At 44.9% G+C, this 21716-nt stretch overlaps 1 protein-coding gene across 1 annotated transcript in view; it reads left to right on the top strand.

Annotated features, from left to right (window-relative positions):
- The first annotated feature begins 1093 nt into the window (after nt 1-1093).
- The window catches only part of F11r (F11 receptor), a 29959-nt gene continuing 9336 nt past the window's right edge, over nt 1094-21716 (top strand). Inside the window, exon 1 of the mRNA XM_028860087.2 lies at nt 1094-1267. Coding sequence (XP_028715920.1) covers nt 1207-1267 — 61 coding nt within the window. The 5' untranslated portion in view covers nt 1094-1206. The remainder of the gene's footprint in view (nt 1268-21716) is intronic.

Below are 21716 nucleotides of genomic sequence, written 5' to 3'. Positions count from 1 at the left end.
CAGAGCCAGGAAAAAAGGCGTGTGCCACCACGCTCACTGTAGAGGGCACTCTTAACTGCTAAGCCATCTCTCTAGCCTGTTTTTTGTTTTTGAAATGGGCTATTGTCAGATTGCTACCTTGTCAAGGACAGCCGTAAGTAAACTCCTAATTCTCCTGCCTCTGTCTTTAAAGGGCGAGATTACAGGCAGAGAGAGACACTATGGTTTTGGTTTTATTTCCTTCCCTCTGTCGCTTCCTCCTCCTGTTCTTCTCCTCTTCTTCTAATTTTGAGACAGGGTCTCATGAAGCCCAGGCTGGCCTACGACTCACTAGGTAACTAAGACTGACCTTGAACCTCCGATATTGCTGTATTCACCTCTTGGGTGCTGGAATTACTGCCATGTGCTACGGTATGGGATAGCCTTTTCTACAGAAAGATCTACAGTTTGAGGCCATCCTCAGCTACATAGCCAGCCCTGGTCTAAGAAAACAAGTCAATCCAAATGTAAGGTCCAGCAAAAGAGTTAATGACAGATCATATCCATATAAAAGTCACCCAGGGAACTGTAGGTCAGCTTTTATAATCTGGATGTTTTCTATGTCTGTGTATTAGGTTTCTTTTTGAGATAATGTAACCAGGAGGGCGGAGTAACCCAGTTTGGGGTACTCAATGTTATCTCTTCCTACATCTTCCCATGTTAATTTGTGTTTTTTTACTTACCAAGGTGCGGGGCGGATTTCTGCAGCATTAAGCAATTTAAAAGTAATGGGGAAAAAAAATCAACCAAGGAGATTCCTGCATCTTAGAGGCCTGTGACCTTCCCCACCTACACCTTAGAGATAACTATCAAGAGCCGGGCCAGTCAGAAAGGCCATAGCTGCGAACCTTGCTGCCAATCGGGATGCCCTTACCTGTCCAGGAGGAGGCTTTGGCTTCCTTAAGTGACTGTCTCCTGGGCCAACCAGAGGTCTCTAGGAAAGAAAGGCACCAATCGGATTCGAGAGGGAGGAAAGTTCGGGGCTGCACCTGCGTGCGGTGAGTCCCTCGTCGGAGCTCCCTCTGTCTTCGCCAATCGGAACGCGGGACAGCCGGGCGCCGCCCACCGGGCGTGGAGAGAAAGGCGGGCAGGGCTCAACCTGGCGGCTGGAGTCCAGTCCCAGCGCGGTGGATCGCGAAGCTGTTCCCAGCCGAGTGGCTCGCCCGTCGCGTCGGGATTGAAACTGGAATGGGCACCGAGGGGAAAGCAGCGAGGAAACTGTTGTTTCTCTTCACGTCTATGATCCTTGGTGAGTTCCCGGAGTTTTTGGGAGGAGTAGGTGGGTCCGGTTAGAGGTTGGACGAAGGCGCACCCCACTTGCCCACCGGAAGGGAGGAGTCCAGAAACCTGCCAGCCCGCCTGCCTCGCCCTAGGAGTCCACTTTTCCGCCCGGGTCTGGTCACTCTCCCCTCCCCCACCTGGAGACTGGCTGGCTACCCTCCCCCAGGCGGGTGATCTGTGACCCCACCTCCTACACCGTGGCCTGGAGCTTTAAAAATATCTGGGAGGGTCCACGGTTCTGGGTCTCCCCTTCAGGCCCGAGGACCCTTCCCACACCAAACTATCAAGCTACCCGTTCCCCTTCATGTGCACCTGGGAAGGGCCGCTCTGCACCCCCGACATCTCGGACGACTCAGAGGAACCTTGAGCCTCCCAGCCGGACTCCCTTGGCTCCAGTGCCCTAGGAGGAAATGTAATGGAGGTGGGGGTAGGGAATGTTTCCTTTCCTGGCTTTTGCGGAAGGGGTCTCTCGCTCTTGTTAAATTGTGGACCTTTAGGGAGTTAATGCCGGGGTTCAGCGTCAGAAGAAGAAACGAAATCTCTAAAAATTTCTCAGGTCGTAGCATTCAGAATTCTTTTCTTGACTAACTAGCGAGGAGTCCTTAATTAAGGTTGTTGACTGAGTGACGATTCCCAGGGGGAGACTGGGTCTATTGGTTGGCTGGATCTCCTCGGAGCCAGACCTCTGCCCTCCCCCTTGCCGGGAATGAGAGTTTTTTTGTTTCCTTGTAGACTGACTCCCTTTCCTGAGAAACAAACCAGGCTCGCATGCTGGGGCATGACTGTCTCGAGGTGTGTTTGTATGAGGCCGAGTGTGAGGTTGACTGGTTTGTGCCTTGGTCAATGTGTGTCAGGACCTGTATATTTATCTGTCTGATTTTTCCCTGCCACCACACAAACCCAGGGACTTGGGTGTGCCATGTCTGATTCTTAAGTGCTGCATACACTATTGGGTAGTTTCGTTGGAATGTGTTCTCTATGAATCTGTTTCCCTTCAAAGTTCTTGTTTTAGAGAGGGTAAAGGAATGAAACATAACAGTGGGTATTGGTGTTCTCTAAAGGTTCGTTTTGATGAACTTTTGGAGAGCAGAAATAGATTCCTTACCCTAGGTGGCTAGATCAGCCTTTGTCTGTCTCTGTCACAGAACTGTAAACCCTTGGCGTGGGACTGGACAATAGGTGACCCTACTTCTTTCCACTGTGCAGATAAGGAAATGAGTCTTGAGAGAGGAAATGACTTTTCCAGTTTACAAGGGGAGCAGAAGCTGGGGATGGACCTGAGTCCTCTGTCCCCCGTTCCTGGAGTTCCAGCATTTCAGGCCCAAGGCCCAAGAACTTATCTGAGCTACTGCTTCAGAATTTGCTGTTTTATTTAAAACAAAACAAAACAAAAGAACCTTCCACTGGCTCCGTCTTTTCTCGCTTCACCTTCGAATGCTACTCATCCATCCATTTCTGCTTCTCATCTTCCTTTCTTTGCCCAGCCATCACTTCATTTTTTGTTCGTATCTTAGAAATGTTAGCCACACCCATATTCCTGTTTTGGGTGCTATTTCTTCTGGATCAGTGACAGCAATTGACAGCTTGTAAACTGCCTGGAGCTGCCTTCCGCTAACTCCTTCCCTTCTTCCTTTTCTTTTCTCCTAATTTCCTGGATTGGCTCTGTGGCGTGCTGCCGCCGAAGGATTCTAACAACAGCATTTTGAGCAAGCAGCCACCGTTCATAGGAAGCCTGAGGAAAAGCTGTTGACTTGCTTGGCAGGGCAGTGGATCCTAGGGAATAATGTCGGGCTTGCGGAGGAGGGGTTGGGGGGGTGGACTGTGGACCATAGGGGGTGGTGGGGTGGTAGACTGGAGTGGGAGGTGGTGGTGGAGGAATGGACCGTGCAACTTTTAAATCAAGGCAGACCTGGGGAAGTGGGAGTGATTTGATTAGTGCAAATGAGTAAGGAAATGGTAGCCTGGCCACCTCACCAGGCATCCTGGCTTTGCTTTCTTCTCTGGTGACCTTAAGCTAGTCGTTCAGTCTCTTCAGCTATAAAACAGGAGTAATAATACTGGTCCGGCGCTTGCCATGAGGATCAATGGAGATAATAGCTACATCACATAGACATGAAGGGATTATTGCTGCACAGCTCTTATCCCTTTGGATTTTGTGAGGGTGCAAGAATGCTGTCCTTACTAGAGTAGGTCAGAGGAAGCAGGGAAATTCCCAGTGGTGGGGCTTTATTTTATTATTAATTTTTAAAGTAGGGGCTCTTTGGGGTGGGGCCTCTGGTCTGAAGCATAAGCAGATTGCCACTGTGTCTTGTTCTTTCTGAGTCACTCCTCATCATGGCTCTGCTATCAGGGAGGGAGAAGAAAGGGCAAGATAGTTAAGTATGAGCCCCTGAGTGGCAGACAGCTCCAGCCTGAGGTCCTCAGTGGGCAGGGATACACAGACATGTTGGGAGAGCCGCGGTTGGGGAGTGTGAAATTGGTGTCCCAGAATGCTACATTCCATTCCCTAGAGAACCTGAACTTGGAAAAAGTTCAACTGTGCACCGTGGCCAGTGGATGGGCCAAATTTTACTGTATCCAGAAGGGAGGAAAGCAAGGCAGGGTTGGAATGCTGACTTTTTCCTGCCTCCTCTTAACCGGCTGTGAAGTTCCCTTCCTTCTAAGAGGGGTCGACTACTGCTGTGGCTTTTTGATCAGGACTCCCATGTTTCCTGATGGTGTTTCTAAAGAAGTATCTTTTGAGTATTCCCAATGAGCTGTTCAGGGGACAGACTTTCCCTCAAAACTGTGGACTGGTGAGTCATGCCTACTGCTTCCTCCCAGGGAAATAATTGTTCTCTTGAAACTAGAAGCTAGTGAGTGGCCGTAGCTAGGAGGAAATGGGTGGTGGCAGGGCTCCAGCAGGTGAGGCTTGGCTCTGGAATGTTTCACCTGTGAGACTTCTTTCTCTTCTGCTTCTTTGTGTCCCAGGCTTATCCAGGGCCTCCAGCCTAGTTCTTCTTTGGGCAGAACTGCTGTGATTCTAGAAATTGTTTATTCATAGTGCATTGGTTGACAGGATTTGGGATTCAAAGTACATCAGAGAGGTGGATTAGTTCACTCCCATTCTACTCTTTTTTTTTTTTTTTTTTTTTTTTTTTGGTTTTTCGAGACAGGGTTTCTCTGTATAGTTTTGGTGCCTGTCCTGGATCTCACTCTGTAGACCAGGCTGGCCTCGAACTCACAGAGATCCTCTTGCCTCTGCCTCCCGAGTGCTGGGATTAAAGGCATGCGCCACCACCGCCCGGCGTCCCATTCTACTCTTGCTGAAACTATACCTGGGAGAGTTTATATATATCTTTCTAGTATTTTGTTATTCAGACACATGTGTACAAATGTGTATTTGCTTTCTGACCCTTTTCTTACACAAAAGAGCCTTATGGTATGCATTAGATTACATCTTGTTTATTTTACTTAAGATAGCCTGGAGAGTTTTCTTTTCTTTGTTTCTTTTTTTGTTTTGTTGTTGTTTTGAGACAGGGTCTCACTGTATAACCTTAGCTGGCCTGAAATTTGCTATGTGGATCAGGCTAGTCTTGAACTCACAGAGCTCCAACTGTTTTTTTTTTTTTTTTTTTTTTTTTTTTCATGCTGGTATTATAGGGCTATAGCATGGCTGCTTGTATCTGCCCAACTTCCACACACAGCTGGAATTTAAGGGGGGAGGTCACTGACATGCCCCCTTTCCTAAACCCCCAAAGATGGATTGAAATGCTACACATTTTATGTAGTAAATTAGAAAGTACTGGGGCTTGGATTTCACATCTGTTGGCTTTGAGACAAGAAAATCGCAGAATTCATACCTGTTGCCTCTTCGCAGGCTCGGGTAGGTGTCCAAAGCAAATGTTAAGTGAGAAAGAAGTCTCTCAGAATTGGGAGGAGGCTGTGGGGGTGCAGTGTGAGCTCATGCACATTGGGGTTTCCCAGGCATTGAAACCCTGGAGTTCGTCAGCCTGGGACTCCCTGATAAGCAGAGTTTCTGTCCAAAGTCCACTGTGTGTCACTTGTTTTCCAGGGTTGGGGCGGGAGTAGAGGAAGCATCTGGCTGGCAGGAAGTTGGATGCCAGGTCCCTGGGGTGAGTTCTGTCCTGACAGGAGTCACTGTCCTTTGCCATGGGGGAGGGGGCCGAACAGGTAAAACTGGAAAGTCCACAAAGAGAGGGCAGGAGGGAGCCATGGAGTGAAAGCCCCCGCCCCCCTTCCACTGCCAATATCGCTTTCGCCCATCTTCAGAGGTTTGAGCCTGCTCTGTAGTAGGACTCACACCGCCTTCCTATTTGCCCAGACATTCTGGATCGGATCACTCCACCCTCCAGCAAGCTTTTCTTCATTATGTCCGGAGCGTCTTCTGAAGTCCACATGCCCAGATGTGAAGTACTGTATTCTTAGAGGAAAAGCAGAGACCAGCTGGCTGGCTTCCCTTCTTTTCCTTCCTTCCTTCCTTTTTAAAAATCAAAACTAGTGGCATAAAAGCATCTTGAGGAATATTCTAGGAGTTAACAGGATGCGTATAAGGAGAAAACAAAGGGCTTCCTGTTAAAACAGTAGAAGGAAGGAGCTGGTCTGCTGTGGGTGGACCCCCGTGTTCAAAAACACAGGTTGTTGGGGGGCTCTGCTCAGCGCCTGGAGTCTCCAGAGTCTCTGTCAACTTCTTATCCTAACAGAGCTTCAGGGAGGTTCAGGGAACATACACAGCTAGGGATTGAAGCCGACTGGTTTCTTTGTTTCCAAGGGCTACAAGCGTGATCCCCAACTGGAATATTTGGGAGGCCCATCAACCAAGCACAGAATGTTTTGGGAGCAAATTTGACCTTGCCATTGTGTCCAGTGCATTCTGATAGTGCGCACGCGCGCGCGGTCCCCTTTCACTCTTACTGATCTCCTTTCTGCTCAACAAATTTCCTTCCCGAGTACACATCTTTCCTTTTATTTTTTTAATGGCTAATTTTTTTTCAAATTTCATTTTTGTGTGCGTGTGTATGTGGAGGTCACGGAAGACCTTGTGTGAATCGGAGTCCTGCCATGGGATTGAACTCAGGCCCTCAAGCATGGTGCCGGGCATCTTTGGCCCTCTGCTTTTTTGTTTTTGTTTTGTGATCCACTGAGTTTAACCAAGGCCTTGGGTGTGGTGCTGTAACCTGCTGGCCCTTGAGTAACTCAGCTGTGGCTACACCACTGTAGACAGTGTCTCCTTCCCAGTAGCTGTCAATTGCCAGTAGCTACTGGGTGAGGGGGAGGGCCCCAGAAGCCCCTCTTTCAGCCCTGACAGAATCTCAGTGGGCCCCGTCCTGTGGAGGTAACTGTAGCTGCTCAGGTTATGGGTGAAACAGCTGTGCCATGCCCAGAAGACAGCCTTTCATAACTCTCCTCCACATCCTCCAGCTGTTATAGTCTTTAAGAAACAATTTGTAAAATTTAGTTTGTGTGAGTGTGAGATGTGTGGAGGTCAGAGACCAACTGTAGGGAGTTGCTTTTCACCTTTTTTTTTTTTTTTGGTTTTTTGAGACAGGGTTTCTCTGTGTAGCTTTGCGTCTTTCCTGGATCTCGCTCTGTAGACCAGGCTGGCCTCGAACTCACAGAGATCCGCCTGGCTCTGCCTCCCGAGTGCTGGGATTAAAGGTGTGCGCCAACACTGCCCAGCGCACTTTCACTTTCTATCCTGTGGGGTTTGGGGCTTGAATTCAGGTTGTTATGCTCAGCAAAAAGTGCCACCTCACTGGCCTGACAGCCCTTACATTCTTTCCACTCCCCCTTTTGTGATGTTCTCAGAGCCTTGGAAGGGGGAATGCAGATATCCCATATAGAGATGATCATTCAATAACCAGTTATTTTCAGCATCTTGATTGGTTGTAAGTCATTAACCACCATCTGCAAAAAAGAAGCTTCTTTGACTAACATAAACATAAATATTTAGAAGGCAGTTGCTTAGCAAAATAAAGCAGCAGGGCTCATGGTCTGTGACCTATGACCTCCCGAACCCATGCTTTTGACCAAGTCCATGGTACTGGGCATAATTCCTTCTTGTGGAGTGGGCTGCTCTCTCATCTACTCCGTGTGCAGTTAGTTTTCCTCTAACAGTCCCACCACTATTGCACAGTGGCCACGGTTTGCTTGGCAGGTTGGTATTATAGCACATAAGATCCACAGCTGAGTAACGCCACTGACTACTTTGCTTGTCAGTTGCCTAGATAGCACTTTCTAGCACCGTGAAAAGTCAGCCAGCAGGGAGGAAGCTTCTAGCTCAGCTCCAGCTTGATTTCTCTGTATCCTGCAACTGAAGTATGCTGTATCTTTAACAATTGTATCTTATCTTCTCGTTCTGGTGGGCGTTGCAGACTACTTTCTGTAAAGGTGTGTTACACTTGTTTATGCTGCATTTGTTTAGTTATGTTTGACCTTGTCTGCCTAAGGCACCTGATAGGTCTAAAAAAAAGTTGAATGGCCAGTAGTTAGGCAGTAGAGGAATAGGCAGGGCTGGTAGGAGAGAGGAGGGGAGAATGAGGGAGAAAAAAAAAGGGAGACATCTGGGGCCAGCTAGACAGACATGGAGTAAGACATACAGAATGAAAGGTAAAAAGCCCCAAAGCAAAACGTAGATGAAGAGAAACAAGTTAATATAAGCTAGCAAGAAACGAGGATAAGATAAGGCTGAGCATTCATAACTAATAATAAGTCTCTGTGTCATGATTTGGGAGTTGGTAGATGGCCCAAAAGAAAGCCTGTTACAAGTAGGCAGCTAAGAGCAAAGGGAATAACTTCTGTTTTTTGGGGCCTCTGGGGTTGCCTGATCAACAGTTCTTAAGAAAGTCTCCTACACCTGGTACTGATGGGTTTTGGTTTTTTTTTTAAACAGTTTCTCTGTGTAACAATCTTGGCTGTTTGGAACTTGTTTTGTAGACCAGGTTTGCCTTGAATTCAGAGAGATCCACCAGCTTCTGCCTCCTGAGTTCCGGGATTAAAGCCATGCACCACCACTGCCCAGTGAGATTTCTATTTAATAACCCATGGCTTATTGAGATGGTCACTATCCATCTTTGCAGAGTACTTCTGATAATTTTTTTAATTAATTTATTTTATTTATGTATAGATGTATGTGTGTATGAACATATATGTTTGGGTCCCCAAGGCAGCCAAAGGACACAGCATCAGATCCCCTGGAGCTGGAGATACAGTCAGTTGTGAGCCACCTGGGTGCTGGGAACTGAACTTGGGTCTTCTGCAGGAACAGTAAGTTCTCCTCACAAGTTCTCCTCACAAGCCGTCTCTCCAGCCCCTAAGCTTGCAGGGGTGGAGGTGGGGGAGAAGAGAAAGAAAAATAAATAAAATAAAAACCCTACTAAAGTGATTGAGAGGTACAATTGGTTATGGTGGTGCTGTTTGTAATCACAGCACTAGGGAGCCTGAGGCAGGAGGATGGTGAGTTGGAGTCCTGTCTGGACTATAGAGTGACTCACTTTCAAAACAGAAACAACACAGAGTAATACTTGTAGTTGTATTTTTCTTTGAATCACCAGCTCATAAGTAATGACATGGAGACAGTATTAATTATGAAAGCTTGGCCTTGGCTTAGGTTTGTCTCACTAGCTCTTATAACTTAAATTAACCCAAATTTTATTAATATATGTTCTGCTACATGGTGTTGCCTCTTTCCCATCTTGCATCTCCTGTTTCTTTCCCATGCCTGGCTGGTGACTCTGCCTTTCTTCTTCCCAGAGTTCTCTCTGCCCAGAAGTCCCACCTATACTTCCTGCCTAGCTATTGGCTGTCCAGCTTTTTATTACACCAATCACAGCAATACATCTTCACACAGTGTACAAATATTCCACAACATTTCTCCCTTTTTCTCTAAGTAAAAAGGGAAGGTTTAAACTCTTAACACAGTAGAACTATATATAATAAGGACAATTACCAGGTAAGAATTATAGTCTATGGGCTGGAAAGATGGCTCAGAGGTTAAGAGCACTGACTGCTCTTCCAGAGGTCCTGAGTTCAATTCCCAGCACCCACATGGTCGCTCACAACCATCTGTAATGAGATCTGGCACCCTCTTCTGTATACATAATAAATAAATAAATCGTTAAAAAAAAAAGAATTGCAGTCCATTTTCATTTGGCAAATTTGGAGAAAGTACTATGTTATTTATCCTATCTTAGTGGGTCCAAAGTTTTATACCTAAACCGCTTTCTATCATAGCTGTATTATCAACCTAAAAATATCTTTTTGGATCCAAAAACATTTTCTCAGATAAACAATTTAAGCTTTTGTCTCTCAACCTTAGGCACTTGACATCTCTTTTGTGAGTTTCTTTCTTTCTTCCTTCCTTTCTCTCTCTCTCTCTCTCTCTCTCTCTCTCTCTCTCTCTCTCTCTTATTTTATTTTACAATACCATTCAGTTCTACATATCAACCACAGATTACCTTGTTCTCCCCCTCCCTCCCCCCCATTTCCACCTCCTCCAGGGCAAAGCCTCCCTTGAGGACTGAGATCGACCTGATAGACTCAGTCCAGGCAGGTCCAGTCCCCTCCTCCCAGATTGAGCCAAGTGTCCCTGCATAAGCCCCAGGTTTCAAACAGCTAACTCATGCAACAAGCCCAGGACCTGGTACCACTGCCTAGATGCCTCCCAAACAGATCAAGCCAATCGACTGTCTCACCTATTCAGAGGGCCTGATCCAGTTGGGGGCCCCTCAGCCTTTGGTTCATAGTTCATGTGTTTCCATTCGTTTGGCTATTTGTTCCTGTGCTTTATCCAACCTTAGTTTCAGCAATTCTCGCTCATATAAACCCTCCTCTTTCTTGCTAATTAAGACTCCCGGAGCTCCACCCGGGGCCTAGCCGTGGATGTCTGCATCCAGATTCCTCAGTCCTTGAATGGGGTTTCTGGCACAACTATTAGGGTGTTTGGCCATCCCATCACCAGAGTAAGTCAGTCCCGGCTGTCTCTCGACCATTGCCAGCAGTCTATTGTGGGGGTATCTTTGTGGATTTCTGTGGGCCTCTAGCACTTTGTTTCTTCCTTTTCTCAGGTGGTCTTCATTTACCATGATCTCCTATTCCTTGTTCTCCCTCTTTGTTCTTGATCCAGCTGGGATCTCCCGCTCCCACAGGCTCTCTTTCCCTCACCCCTCACCCTTCATTACTCCCATTCATGTCCAGGTTGTTCATGTAGATCTCTTTTTCTTTTTCTTTTCTTTTCTTTTCTTTTCCTTTCCTTTCCTTTCTTTTCTTTTCTTTTCCTTTTTCCTTTCCTTTCCTTTTTTTCCTTTTTCCTTTTTCCTTTCCTTTCCTTTCCTCTTTCCTTTCGTTTCTTTTCCGAATTTGGTAACAAGAAAACTAACTATAACTGTCTCCTGTTCAACCCCTTCACAGAACTGAGGATAGCTATTACCTGAGTAAACAGAAAGTGTAGAACAAACAACTTCCAAAACTATAAAAAACAACAGAGACAGCTGGCCGCCTGCACAGTCAGCCAAGGTTCTCTGCAGTGTTTGGGCATTCATCTTTGACCTGTCAGCCTAGATATCTGACAGGCTTTTCTGTGAAGCAGGAATTTTGAAGGACTGTCCAGCCTTGGCAAATTTTGTCAGTCAGCCTCTTTTGTGTCTTGCTTGCCCAATTTGGACAACATTCTGTCAGCAGTTGAGGCAAGGGCAGTTTCTTGCCCAGGTGGCTAGCTCTGCCACATTGAAAGCAAATTCCATATGGAGGTTCTTCAATGCCCACTGAGGTAAATTGGTATTGTCAGGAGCAGACATGTCTCACTGTCATGAAGTCTTATGTTATTAAAACATCTTAATTACCATATTCTGTAGGTCTCTGAAGTGTTTAAAGAACATGTCTGTTTAAAATGTGTCTCTGATTGACCTTGAATACACACTTAAACGTGACTACAAATTTGATTGTTAAAAATGACTAACTGCTAGCCTGCATTTCTTAATTATCCTAAACAGTTTGTAATAATAACTTTCAAGAACTAGAACTTTACATTTTAACATCAGCTACATAGGTGCATTACCTTAGACAAGAGTAGAAACATATATACAGTATGACAAAAGTAACCTTAAAATATGTATCAGTATACAAGAATCTATACCAGGGAAAGTATTTGAGATTAATAGTTGTTTTTTAGTTTAAAAGTAGATTAAATAATCTCTGCTTTTAGCCTGTCATTTTTATATCCCCCCTTTTCTTTCTAGAAAGAAATCCTTGAATCTAACATTTTTTGTTTGTTTGTTTGTTTATTTTGGTAACCATGACCAGTAACAAGTTGTAACGAATACCTCCTCACCCCCAAACAATGATAAACATCCATCAGATGACCAGAAATCACCCACCCCACCCCTGGGGGATGTGGGCATGTGTTCTCTAGATTGCTTCCTGCTGTCTGGGGGTGATGGCATTTTTAGGGCACCTTGAGAAAATTGGGATAATGGTCAGGTCCTGGGAGAACTAGCTGTATTATTTTTTGTTTAGTCTCTGCAATGGGAAAATGTAGAGCTTATCTGGTTGGAGTAGTCTGTGAGGCTGGACCATCTCAGCTAACTCAGAAGTTGTTCTGGATTCAGAATTTTGAGGAAAATGTAACAGAGGCATTCTGAAAGGCTGGATCACCTGGGCTATTTGTCTTTATTGGCATCTGGTCCCTTTTTTCGGAAATCATATAAGCTTTTAAAGTTAACATATCCATATTAACACAAGTATGGGATGTACAGTATACACAAGTCAGCTAAAGATTTTTTGTTTTATGTTTGAGTAGGTAAAAGGCATCTGTCAACTTCATAAATCTGTTTGGACTGCAGATCCAAACTGGAATGTAACAAGTCATGAGGACGCTGTAACCAACAAGATTTATCATGTCTCATTCAGTCTCAGAGTTGTTCCCATGTTGAGGGATCAGCATGTACATCACCTGTCATGTAGTCTTTCTTGGCATTTCCCGGCATGTGTTTAGCCAAGATCCTAAGGTTGCCCTCAGTCAAATCTGATCTTTATTAATTTTGAAGGAATCGATAGCTTTTCATCTCCTATGGAAACAAAAGCACAACCTTTCCCCCAACTAAAAACATTTTCCGACTTCCATTCTGAAGCCAAGACATCTCTAAAGGCTAGTTTAATTCAGCAGTCCCTTTCATAATCCAGTGTCTCTCAGCAGCTGTCAGTCACTGTTCATTAGGATTCAAAAAATTCAAAATTAACAAAGCACCATATAAGGTCCAAACTCCCTGTGTTATATAATAATTCCCATTTCTTACATGGCTCACTTTTTAATATTACTTTACTTTCTCTTGAAAGACTTTAAACTTTTTTAAAAATTTATTTATTATGTATACTATGTTCTGCTTGTATGTCTGTCTGCATGCCAGAAGAGGGCACCATATCTTATTACAGATGGTTGGGAGCCACTGTGTAGTTGCTGGGAATTGAACTCAGGACCTCTGGAAGAACAGCCAGTGCTCCTAACCTCTGAGCCATCTCTCCAGCTCTAAACTATTTTTTTAATGACCGTCTATATGTATTTTTCTTTTTCAGCACCTAAGCACCTTTTAAAGCATATGGTACCTTTTTCTAGGTTTTTTATTTTTTATTTTTATTTTTTGTGAGTGAGTGTGTGTGTGTGTCTGGACCTGGCTCTTTGTGAGTCTGTAGCTGTTTGCTTACAGTGTTCTGTGACCTTGGAGACACAGAGTGGTGCTGGAGGCTGGCTGTGCCCCGCTCAGTTCTCTGGAGCCTAGCTGCATTTACCTGCCTGCCCTAGCTCTGGTATCTCTTGTGTCTGCCTGAAGCAGGAGTTTGTGCCCCATGTTGGTTGTTCAAATGCTCAGCTGCACACTAGGGTCTCTTAAAAGAGCCCTACCTCTGCTGGACGGTGGTGGCGCACGCCTGAGTTTGAGGCCAGCCTGGTCTACAGAGTGAGTTCCAGGACAGGTTCCAAAGCTACACAGAGAAACCCTGTCTCAAAAAACAAAACAAAACAAGTCGTGCCTCTGTACACTGAGCCTGCCCGAGAGATCACTTTGTCAGGCCCACTTTGGATGCCATATGCAGTCGGACTTTTCCTTGGGCTGCCTGCTCACACAAGACGACATGGAGACAGACATTATGAATTAGCTTAGGCTTGCCCCACTAGCTCTTATAAATTAAGTCAACCCATTTATATTGATAATCTACATGTTGCTACATGGCGTTACCTCTCTTCCATCTTGTACTTCCTGTTTCCTCCCCGTGTCTGGCTGGCAACTCCGCCATTCTTCTTCCCAGAGTTCTCTCTCTGCCCAGAAGTACTGCCTACACCTCTTGCCTAGGTATTGGCCATTCGGCTTTTTATTACACCAATCAACAATACATCTTCACACATTGTACAAATATCCCACAACATATACCTGCTCCAGGTCAAAAAATGGGAAAGTATAGGATTATAGAGAAACATAATCATGTACACTCTTAATCGATAGCTAAACACTTACTACTGTTTCATCCTAGGCTTCTACGAATTAATGTGATGCAAGCATATATATTAAAACTTAAAACCAGGCATGGTAGCACACACCTTTGATCTCAGCACTCAGGAGGCAGAGGCAGCTGGATCTCTGTGTGTTCAAGGCCAGCCTGGTCTACAAAGTGAGTTCCAGGACAGCCAGGACTGTTACACAGAGAAACCCTGTCTCGAAAAACTAAAATAAATAAATCAGTTAATAATAACAATAATAAAAAGAAACATTAAAAACCGGGATGGTAGCTCAGTGATAGAATGCTTCTCTTAGGTTCAGTCCCCAGTACAGCCTAAAATAAACACAAAACAAAACAAGAAAAAAGTCCCCAAAAGCATTGGAGATGCTTAAGACCCTTACTTCTTTATGAGGCAGCTGTTTGAGGTCTCAGTTTCCTCATCTATAAAATAGGACGAGGGTCTGGGGAGGTGGCTCCGTTGGTAAAATACTTGCTGTGCAAGTGTGAGGACCTGCGTTTGATCCCCAGAAGAACCCTTTTGAAAGTGGGGCACAGCCAGGCCTGGCAGTGGGCACCTTTAGTTCCAGCCCTCAGGAGGCAGAGACAGGAGGATCCTGGGAGCTTGCTGTGGAGACAGTCTAGTTCGTCTTTGAGGTCCAGGTTCTGGGAGATAACTGTCTGAAAAACCAGGATGGAAAGTGAAAGAGGAAGACACTGGCAGTGATCTCTTGTTTACACATGTGTGCATGGTCAGGCCTGCCTCTCTCTCTCTCTCTCTCTCTCTCTCTCTCTCTCTCTCTCTCACACACACACACACACACACACACACACGGTATAATAACAATAGTACCTGTCTCATAGGGTGTTTTGAGATTTTTTTTTTGTTGTTGTTGTTGTTGGGGGCTGTTGAGACAGGGTTTCTCTGTAGCCCTGGCCTTCCTGGAGCTTGCTCAATAGACCAGGCTGGCCCCAAACTCAGAGATCCGCCTGCCTCTGTCTTCCTAGTGTTGGGATTAAGGCACGTGCTGCCATTCCTGGCTTGTTTTTTGAGAATTTAGTAGGAAAATAGCACTAGCTTTAATGCGAAGATTCTGTGTATCATTCTTGGCTATTATTTAGTAGTCACAGGGACTCTGTCCAGGCCGAAGGGAACGTAGACTCTACCCTAGTCCTAAAATATGCATGTGGGAGAGAGAAAGACTAGATGAGTGTGACCATTTTGGAAAAGCCATTTCCCACAGTTTTCTTATTATTACCCAGATGCACTGTTATTTTCAGTAGTTATACAGTAGGCCCCGATTCTTGTCTTTACTTCTGCATTTTAGGTCACCTGATGGTCAATCTGGGTTTGAAAATATTAAAAGGAAACTTCCAGAAATAAACAGTACATGAATCTAGGATGGATTTTGTTGCGGTGGCTTTTGAAATAGTGTGGTCAGGATGGCCTTCAGCTCTGGCTGAGGCTGGTCTTCAGTCCTCCTGCGTCCACCTCCCAAGTGCTGGGATTACAAGCATGTGCTACCATGCCTAGCTATTAAAAACTTTTATCACAGGGCATTGCCATTATCTTATACTATGGGTTATTGTTATTAATCTTTTGTTGTTTCTTATTTATGAATTAAGCTTTATCCCATGTAAGAAAAACTTATCAAAAGTTTGGGGTTTAGTATGCTATCTTTGGTTTCATGTGTTGGCAGAACACGTTGGAATTCATCCCCTGAGGATAAGGATTGGGGGTGGGGAGAATACACTAGCTAGGTACAACCACCAGTTCTCTTGAAAAGAGTCTCTTAGGCCCAGCAGGGTGACACATGCCTATAAGACCAGTACTCGAGAAACAGAAGCAGGATTGCCAAAGTTTGAGACCAGCGTGATACACTTACCGATTTCAGACAAGCCAGGGGCTACATACGGAGACCCTGTCTCCAAAAACCCAGTGCTTTGGGGGCTGGGCGGGGGGTAAAAGAAATCATATTGCTTATGAAAATATATGGAGATTGGCTTAGTTGTTAATATTTTATGATTATTTTAATCATTTCCTGTTCTTGTTTTCACTTCCACATCCTCCTGTGCGTTTCGTTTCCTGCCTTCCCTCGCATCTCGGGACATCTTTGTTCTTGTGACCTTTTCCTCCCTCTTCGACTTCCCAGCAGCTCACATTTCTTCCTCATCTGTTACCTCAGTTCACCTTTCACGTTTATTTGAAACATTCCTCACTCTCCGATATGGCTTACTACTGTTCACTGATATCGGATACTTCCTCGGCTCTTTTTCTCCACCTCCTTTCTCCTGTTTTTTTCTCTCCTCTTATCTTTTTTTGGTAGTGCTAGACATGGAACCCAGAACCTCGTGCAGCTAGGCAAGGGCTCTACCTGTATTCCCAGTACCACGCCCTCAAGTTTCTGCCTGTGTGTTTGCCTCTCCTGTTTATTTGGCTCTGTTTCTTTTTGTAGCTTATCTGATCCTCCTCCCCCTTCTCCCTCCTTCCCTGGTGTTTTGAGACAGGGTTTCTCTCTGTAGTCCAGATACCTGTTTATTACAGAAATACACAACATGGGGCGGGAGAGATAATGGAGACAGCCAAGTGGAGTCATTTTTTTTTTTTTTTTGTTGTTGTTGTTGTTTTTCGAGACAGGGTTTCTCTGTGTAGTTTTTGGTGCCTATCCTAGATCTCACTCTGTAGACCAGGCTGTCCTTGAACTCACAGGGATCCGCCTGACTTTGCCTCCTAAGTGTAAAGGCATGAGTCACCACCGCCGGCCTGGAGTCATTCTTAAGACATTTTAAAATATATACGCTTGGGCTATTTTTATTTTTTATAAAATTTATTTTTAAATTATTTATATAGATTGAAGCATGCTTTTAATCGTAGCACTCAGAGGCCACAGGAAGGCTGAGCTCTGAATTTGAGGCAAGCATGGTCTACATGGCAAGTTCAAGTCAGGCATAGTGAGACTCAAAGGGTGGCATCATTTTATATATGAATTTAATATTTTGGAGACATTTCTGTGCCAGTTCGGATTGATTTAAATTGACTTTAGGGACTGTTGACTTTGGCGCTGTGTTTTTTTTCTTGAGGGTAGGCATTTATGTAGCCCAGTCTTGCTTGTAACTATGTAGCTGAAGACTGGTGACCTTGAATGCCTGCTCCTCCTACCTCTACTCCCAAGGGCTGGGATTACAGGCTTGTGCCATCATGCCTGGCATGTTTTTGTTTTGTTTTTGAACATCGGCCACTTCATGTGTTGTTTTCATTGGCAGGTGGAGGGGAAACACATTTTAAGGGTTATCTTTCTTTCCAAAACACCAGTCATGGAGTTTCAGGCCAGCTGTGGTTATATGTGAGATTTTTGTCTCAAAAACAAAGGGCCAGCAAGATGGCTTAATAGGTAGAGATGCTTTCAACTATGCCTGTCAATTTAAGTTTGGTTTCTGGGATCACATGGTGGAAGGAGAGCAGAGTCCCACGAGATGTCTTCTGCACTCCACGTGAGCACATTGGCATGTACATATTTGTGCGCACACACACACACACACACACACACACACACACACACACACACACGCACACAAGTAAATATACATGGGGGGCGGGGATATGATATTACAGCAGTTGATTGATTCATGCCCCCCCACACACAGGGTTTCTCTGTGTAGTTTTGGTGTCTGTCCTGGTGTCCTGGATCTCGCTCTGTAGACCAGGCTGGGCCTCAAACTCACAGAGATCCACCTGGCTCTGCCTCCCGAGTGCTGCCGCCCAGCCGATTGATTCCGTTTTATGTACTAGAACCAGATGATGTGAGTTACAATTTTAGCATTGCCACCCACTAGTTTTGTGACCTTGAACAAATTAATTTCTGTGCCCCACTTACTCATTACAGATGAGAGCTATAATCGTATCTGTCTCACAGCATTAGTCTAAGATTCAGTGAATTAAATCACTAAAGGGCTTGCAGTAACTGGCACATAGTTGAATATTCAAAAAATGTTACTGGTCGCAGTTATTTTAGTCAGTGGCTTTCTTGATCGTGCGCAGTGTTTACAGTTCAGGTGTGATGAATTAACTGTGTAGGACAAGGTGATTCTTCCTTTGTGCAGATATGTCCTCGTGTCTTCTTTTATCTATGTGGTGAGCAGACGTGGGTGCACATAGAAACCAGGGGACCAATTGTGTTAGTTTGCCGGGGCCACTGTAACAGACACCACAGGTTGGATAGCTTGTCAAAATGATCTCACAATTCTGGATACGGGAAGTCTAAGGTGGATTACTGGCTGGCAGGTGACTCTCCTTCTTGCTGTCTGTTCACATGCCACGAATCCCAGGTGTGGCTCTCTGTGCCTTTATCTATTATAAGGAAACCAGCTGGGTTGGATTGAAACATCCAGTAGTAACCTCATTTTAACATCATTGCCTCTGTAATGGTCCTGTCTCCAAATACATCCTGAGATGTTGGGAGTTAGGACGTAAGTATGAGAATTTGGGGAAAACAACACAGTCCCTAACAACATAAACCTTTTTGGAGCTGACCTCAAAAGCAGTGGACTGGCCAACAGTTTCCTTTTCTGCTGAACTGAGTTTACGTAAGCATTTTTGTTGTTGTTGGTGATGCTGCTACTCTTGTGGTGTTGGGAATGGATTCACCTCTTCCTCCTATTTTTTCCCCCCCAAATAGAACCCACTTTTTAAGTAGCGAAGACGTGCTTCAGGATTAGGGAAGCAAAAGTTCTCATTTGTGCTTTGTTGTTTTGTCTTTGAGTCTGGGCCCCTGGATGTGCAGGGTGGCTTCACATTTACCAAGTAACTAAGGTTGGCCTTGAACTCCTTATCCTTTCGCTACTACGACATCCCAAGTCCTGGGATTACAGATGTGTGCCTAGCTTCCACTTGATTTGGAACCACAAAGGAATGAGGGTGATCACGTGTTTTCCTGGCTTTACGTGAAAGGCCAAATGGCAGCATCTGACTCTGTTCTGAGTCCTTGGAGAGTTTCCCAGCCCTGTCCTAACTCTCACCCTTCCCTTTTCTATTTCCAGTGGCTTGAGACAGCCGGTCACAGGGGTTTCTCCCACTTCTTCCTGCTTTACACTTGACATTAGAAGTTTTTTCTGGCTCTTGGTCTACTCTTGGCTCTGTCCTTACCCTGGAGGTCTGCAGGTACCAGTGTATACAGCCTAGTTGTAGAAGGCAGCCTTTTGCCACTTGTGTATGCAACACCTGCAGACTCACTGTATCCTGGGTGCAGAAACCAGTCCCATTTACAAAACAGTACATTATGGGTAGAGAACTTAAACATTGTTTCAAGACAGTTAAATTTAAAAATCACCTTGTAGCCTGGAGTGGTGATCTCAAGCATTCACTCCTATTTCCAGCACTTGCTCAAAGGCAGGGGCAGAGGATTTCCGTAAGTTTAAAGCCAGCCTGAGATAGATGGCCAGTTCAAGGAAATCCTATCTCAAAAAACCAGAACATCAAAATAAAGCAAAAAACCCCTTTGTTTTTTAAAATATAGAACTAAGGCGGTTGGAGAGGTGGCTTGGGGATTAGAAGCACTTGTTCTTACAGAAGACTGGGGTTCAGGTCTCAGTACCTTCTTGATCTTTCATTACCATCCGTAACACCAGTTGTTGGGGATCTAGCGCCCTCTTCTGACCTGTGTAAGTTTTAGGACTTGAGAGAGGGTTTGGCAGTTAAGAGTGGAATTTGGTTCCTACTACCAGCATTGGGAGGTTCACAACCATCTGTAACTCCAGCTCCAGGGGATCTGCTGCCCTCTTCTGGCCTCTTTGGACACACACACACACACACACACACACACACACACACACACACACACATTGAAACTAGGTTTGAGAAGCTGGGAGTGTAGATCAGTTGGTAGAACGCTTGCTTAATATTCATGAAGCCTTGGATTTGGTCTCCAGGGATGCATAAAACCATCATGCAGGAGGGGAAGGCAGGAGGAACAGAAATTGACCAGCCTGGGCTACATGAGACCCTGTCCCAAACAAAACAAAAAACAATAAATAAATAATTTTAGTCCCCACCCCAACTAGAACTTTAAAAAAAAAAAAAAAAGGATTGTGTTAGTATTAAAATATTACAGAGAGGGCTGGAGAAATGACTCAGTGGTTAAGAACACTGGCTGCAGGGCTGGAGAGATGGTTCAGCGGTTAAAAGCACTGGCTATTCTTCCAGAGGACCCAGGTTCAATTCCCAGGGCCTGCATGGCAGCTCACAACTGTCTGTAACTCCAGTTCCAGGGGATCTGACACCTTCATACCAATGTACATAAAATAAAGAAAAAAAAGCAAAAACAAAACAAAACAAAACACTGGCTGCTCTTCCTGAGGACCCGAGTTCAATTCCCAGCAACCACATGGTGGTTCACAACCATCTATCATGGGATCTGATATCCTCTTCTGGCATAAAGATGTACATGCAGATAGAGCATTCACATACATAAAATAAATAAATATTTAAAAAATATTACGGAGATTGGATTTTGAAACAAGTTTGTTTTTCCTTCGTTTGGCCTTACTGCCATCTGGCCTGCCCATTTAAAAACTGAACTTTGAAGATAAACCTCAACAAGCAGGTATTGAAGTGAATGGTCTGCGATGACCTAATTTGTTTGTGTTCTGTGCCACTCCGCAAATACCTGATACATGGTATCAGGCACTATGCTGGCGGTTGAGTAGTAGTACTTAGAGTGAGAAATGAGACATGGTCTCTGCTGTCTGGGCATTTACTGGAAAGACACGGGAGTGTTTGTATATAACAGCACGTAATTCAGGAAACACTTCAATGGTGTTTTTGCGGGGGCTAGTGAAAGCCCAGGAAAGAGGCTCCGAGAGAACTAGGGGGTGGTGGGTCATTTCCCGGAAAAAAAAAAAAAAAAAAGTGAAGGGCTCCGTGCCAACCAGGCAAAGAGGGGAAAGGGCGGTGCACATAGCAGCAGCAGCTTGAGCAAAGGCAGGGATTGGCCAACAGCTGGGAAGTGGTTTGTGTTGCCAGATGGCCAGTTGCGACAGGAGAGTGAGTGAAAGATGGGAAGCGGATTGCAGCTCGGGTAGTGCTGGAATTTTCTTAGCTTGCTGGAATTTGCATTTTGCTACCTAGGCAGCACGGAGTCATCAAAAACGGGTGGCAAGATTGACTTTGCCTTTGGGCGGGTGGCTGGAGAGTGTAGAGAGGGAGTCAGCGCTGCCTTGCAGTTGGGCTGGATCGCTTTGAAACTCTTCTTACCACTCGCTGTGATTTGGTCTGGACAGTTTGCTTGCTTCTCCAGAATCTTGATTACTCATTTGTTTTCTTTGGGTTTTTTCTTTTTCTTTTTCTTTTTTTTCCTTTTGGAGACAAGGTCTCTCCTATGCAGCCCTAGCTGACCTGAGACTCACTATGTAGACCAGGCTGGCCTTGACCTCACTGAGATCCTCCTGCCTCTGCCTGTCTTGAAGGTTGATTAGTTTTTTATTTGGTGAGACTTTATTTGGTGGGACTTCTTAACTGTTCCAGGTCTTACTTTTTCCACATTGAAAATGGTGGTTGGAATACTGTCACCATCTGTTGTGAAAGAGTACTTTAACTATGTAAAGATGTGTTACATTTGTTTATGTTGTGGACTATTACTTTAACTATGCAAAGGTGTGTTGCATTTGTTTAATTGTGTAAAGATGTGTTACTGTTTCACTTTGCCTGCCTAAGGCACCTGATTGGTCTAATAAAAAGCTGAATGGTCCATAACTAGAGGAGGGATAGGTGGGGCCAATTCTAGAGAATCTGACTCCCTCTTTCTGGCCTGTGTGGGCACGGCACACACATGGTGCACAGACATCCGTGCAGACAAAACACTCATCCACATAAAAAGAAATAAGATCGCCAAAAAATAGATTTTGTTTGTTTGTTTTGAGAAGGGGTTTCTCTGTGTAGC

Source organism: Peromyscus leucopus, chromosome 15, assembly GCF_004664715.2.
Source record: "Peromyscus leucopus breed LL Stock chromosome 15, UCI_PerLeu_2.1, whole genome shotgun sequence".
Taxonomy (NCBI): domain Eukaryota; kingdom Metazoa; phylum Chordata; class Mammalia; order Rodentia; family Cricetidae; genus Peromyscus; species Peromyscus leucopus.
The sequence above is the reverse complement of the archived record's forward strand: the minus strand, read 5'-3'. Positions and strand labels throughout refer to the sequence as shown.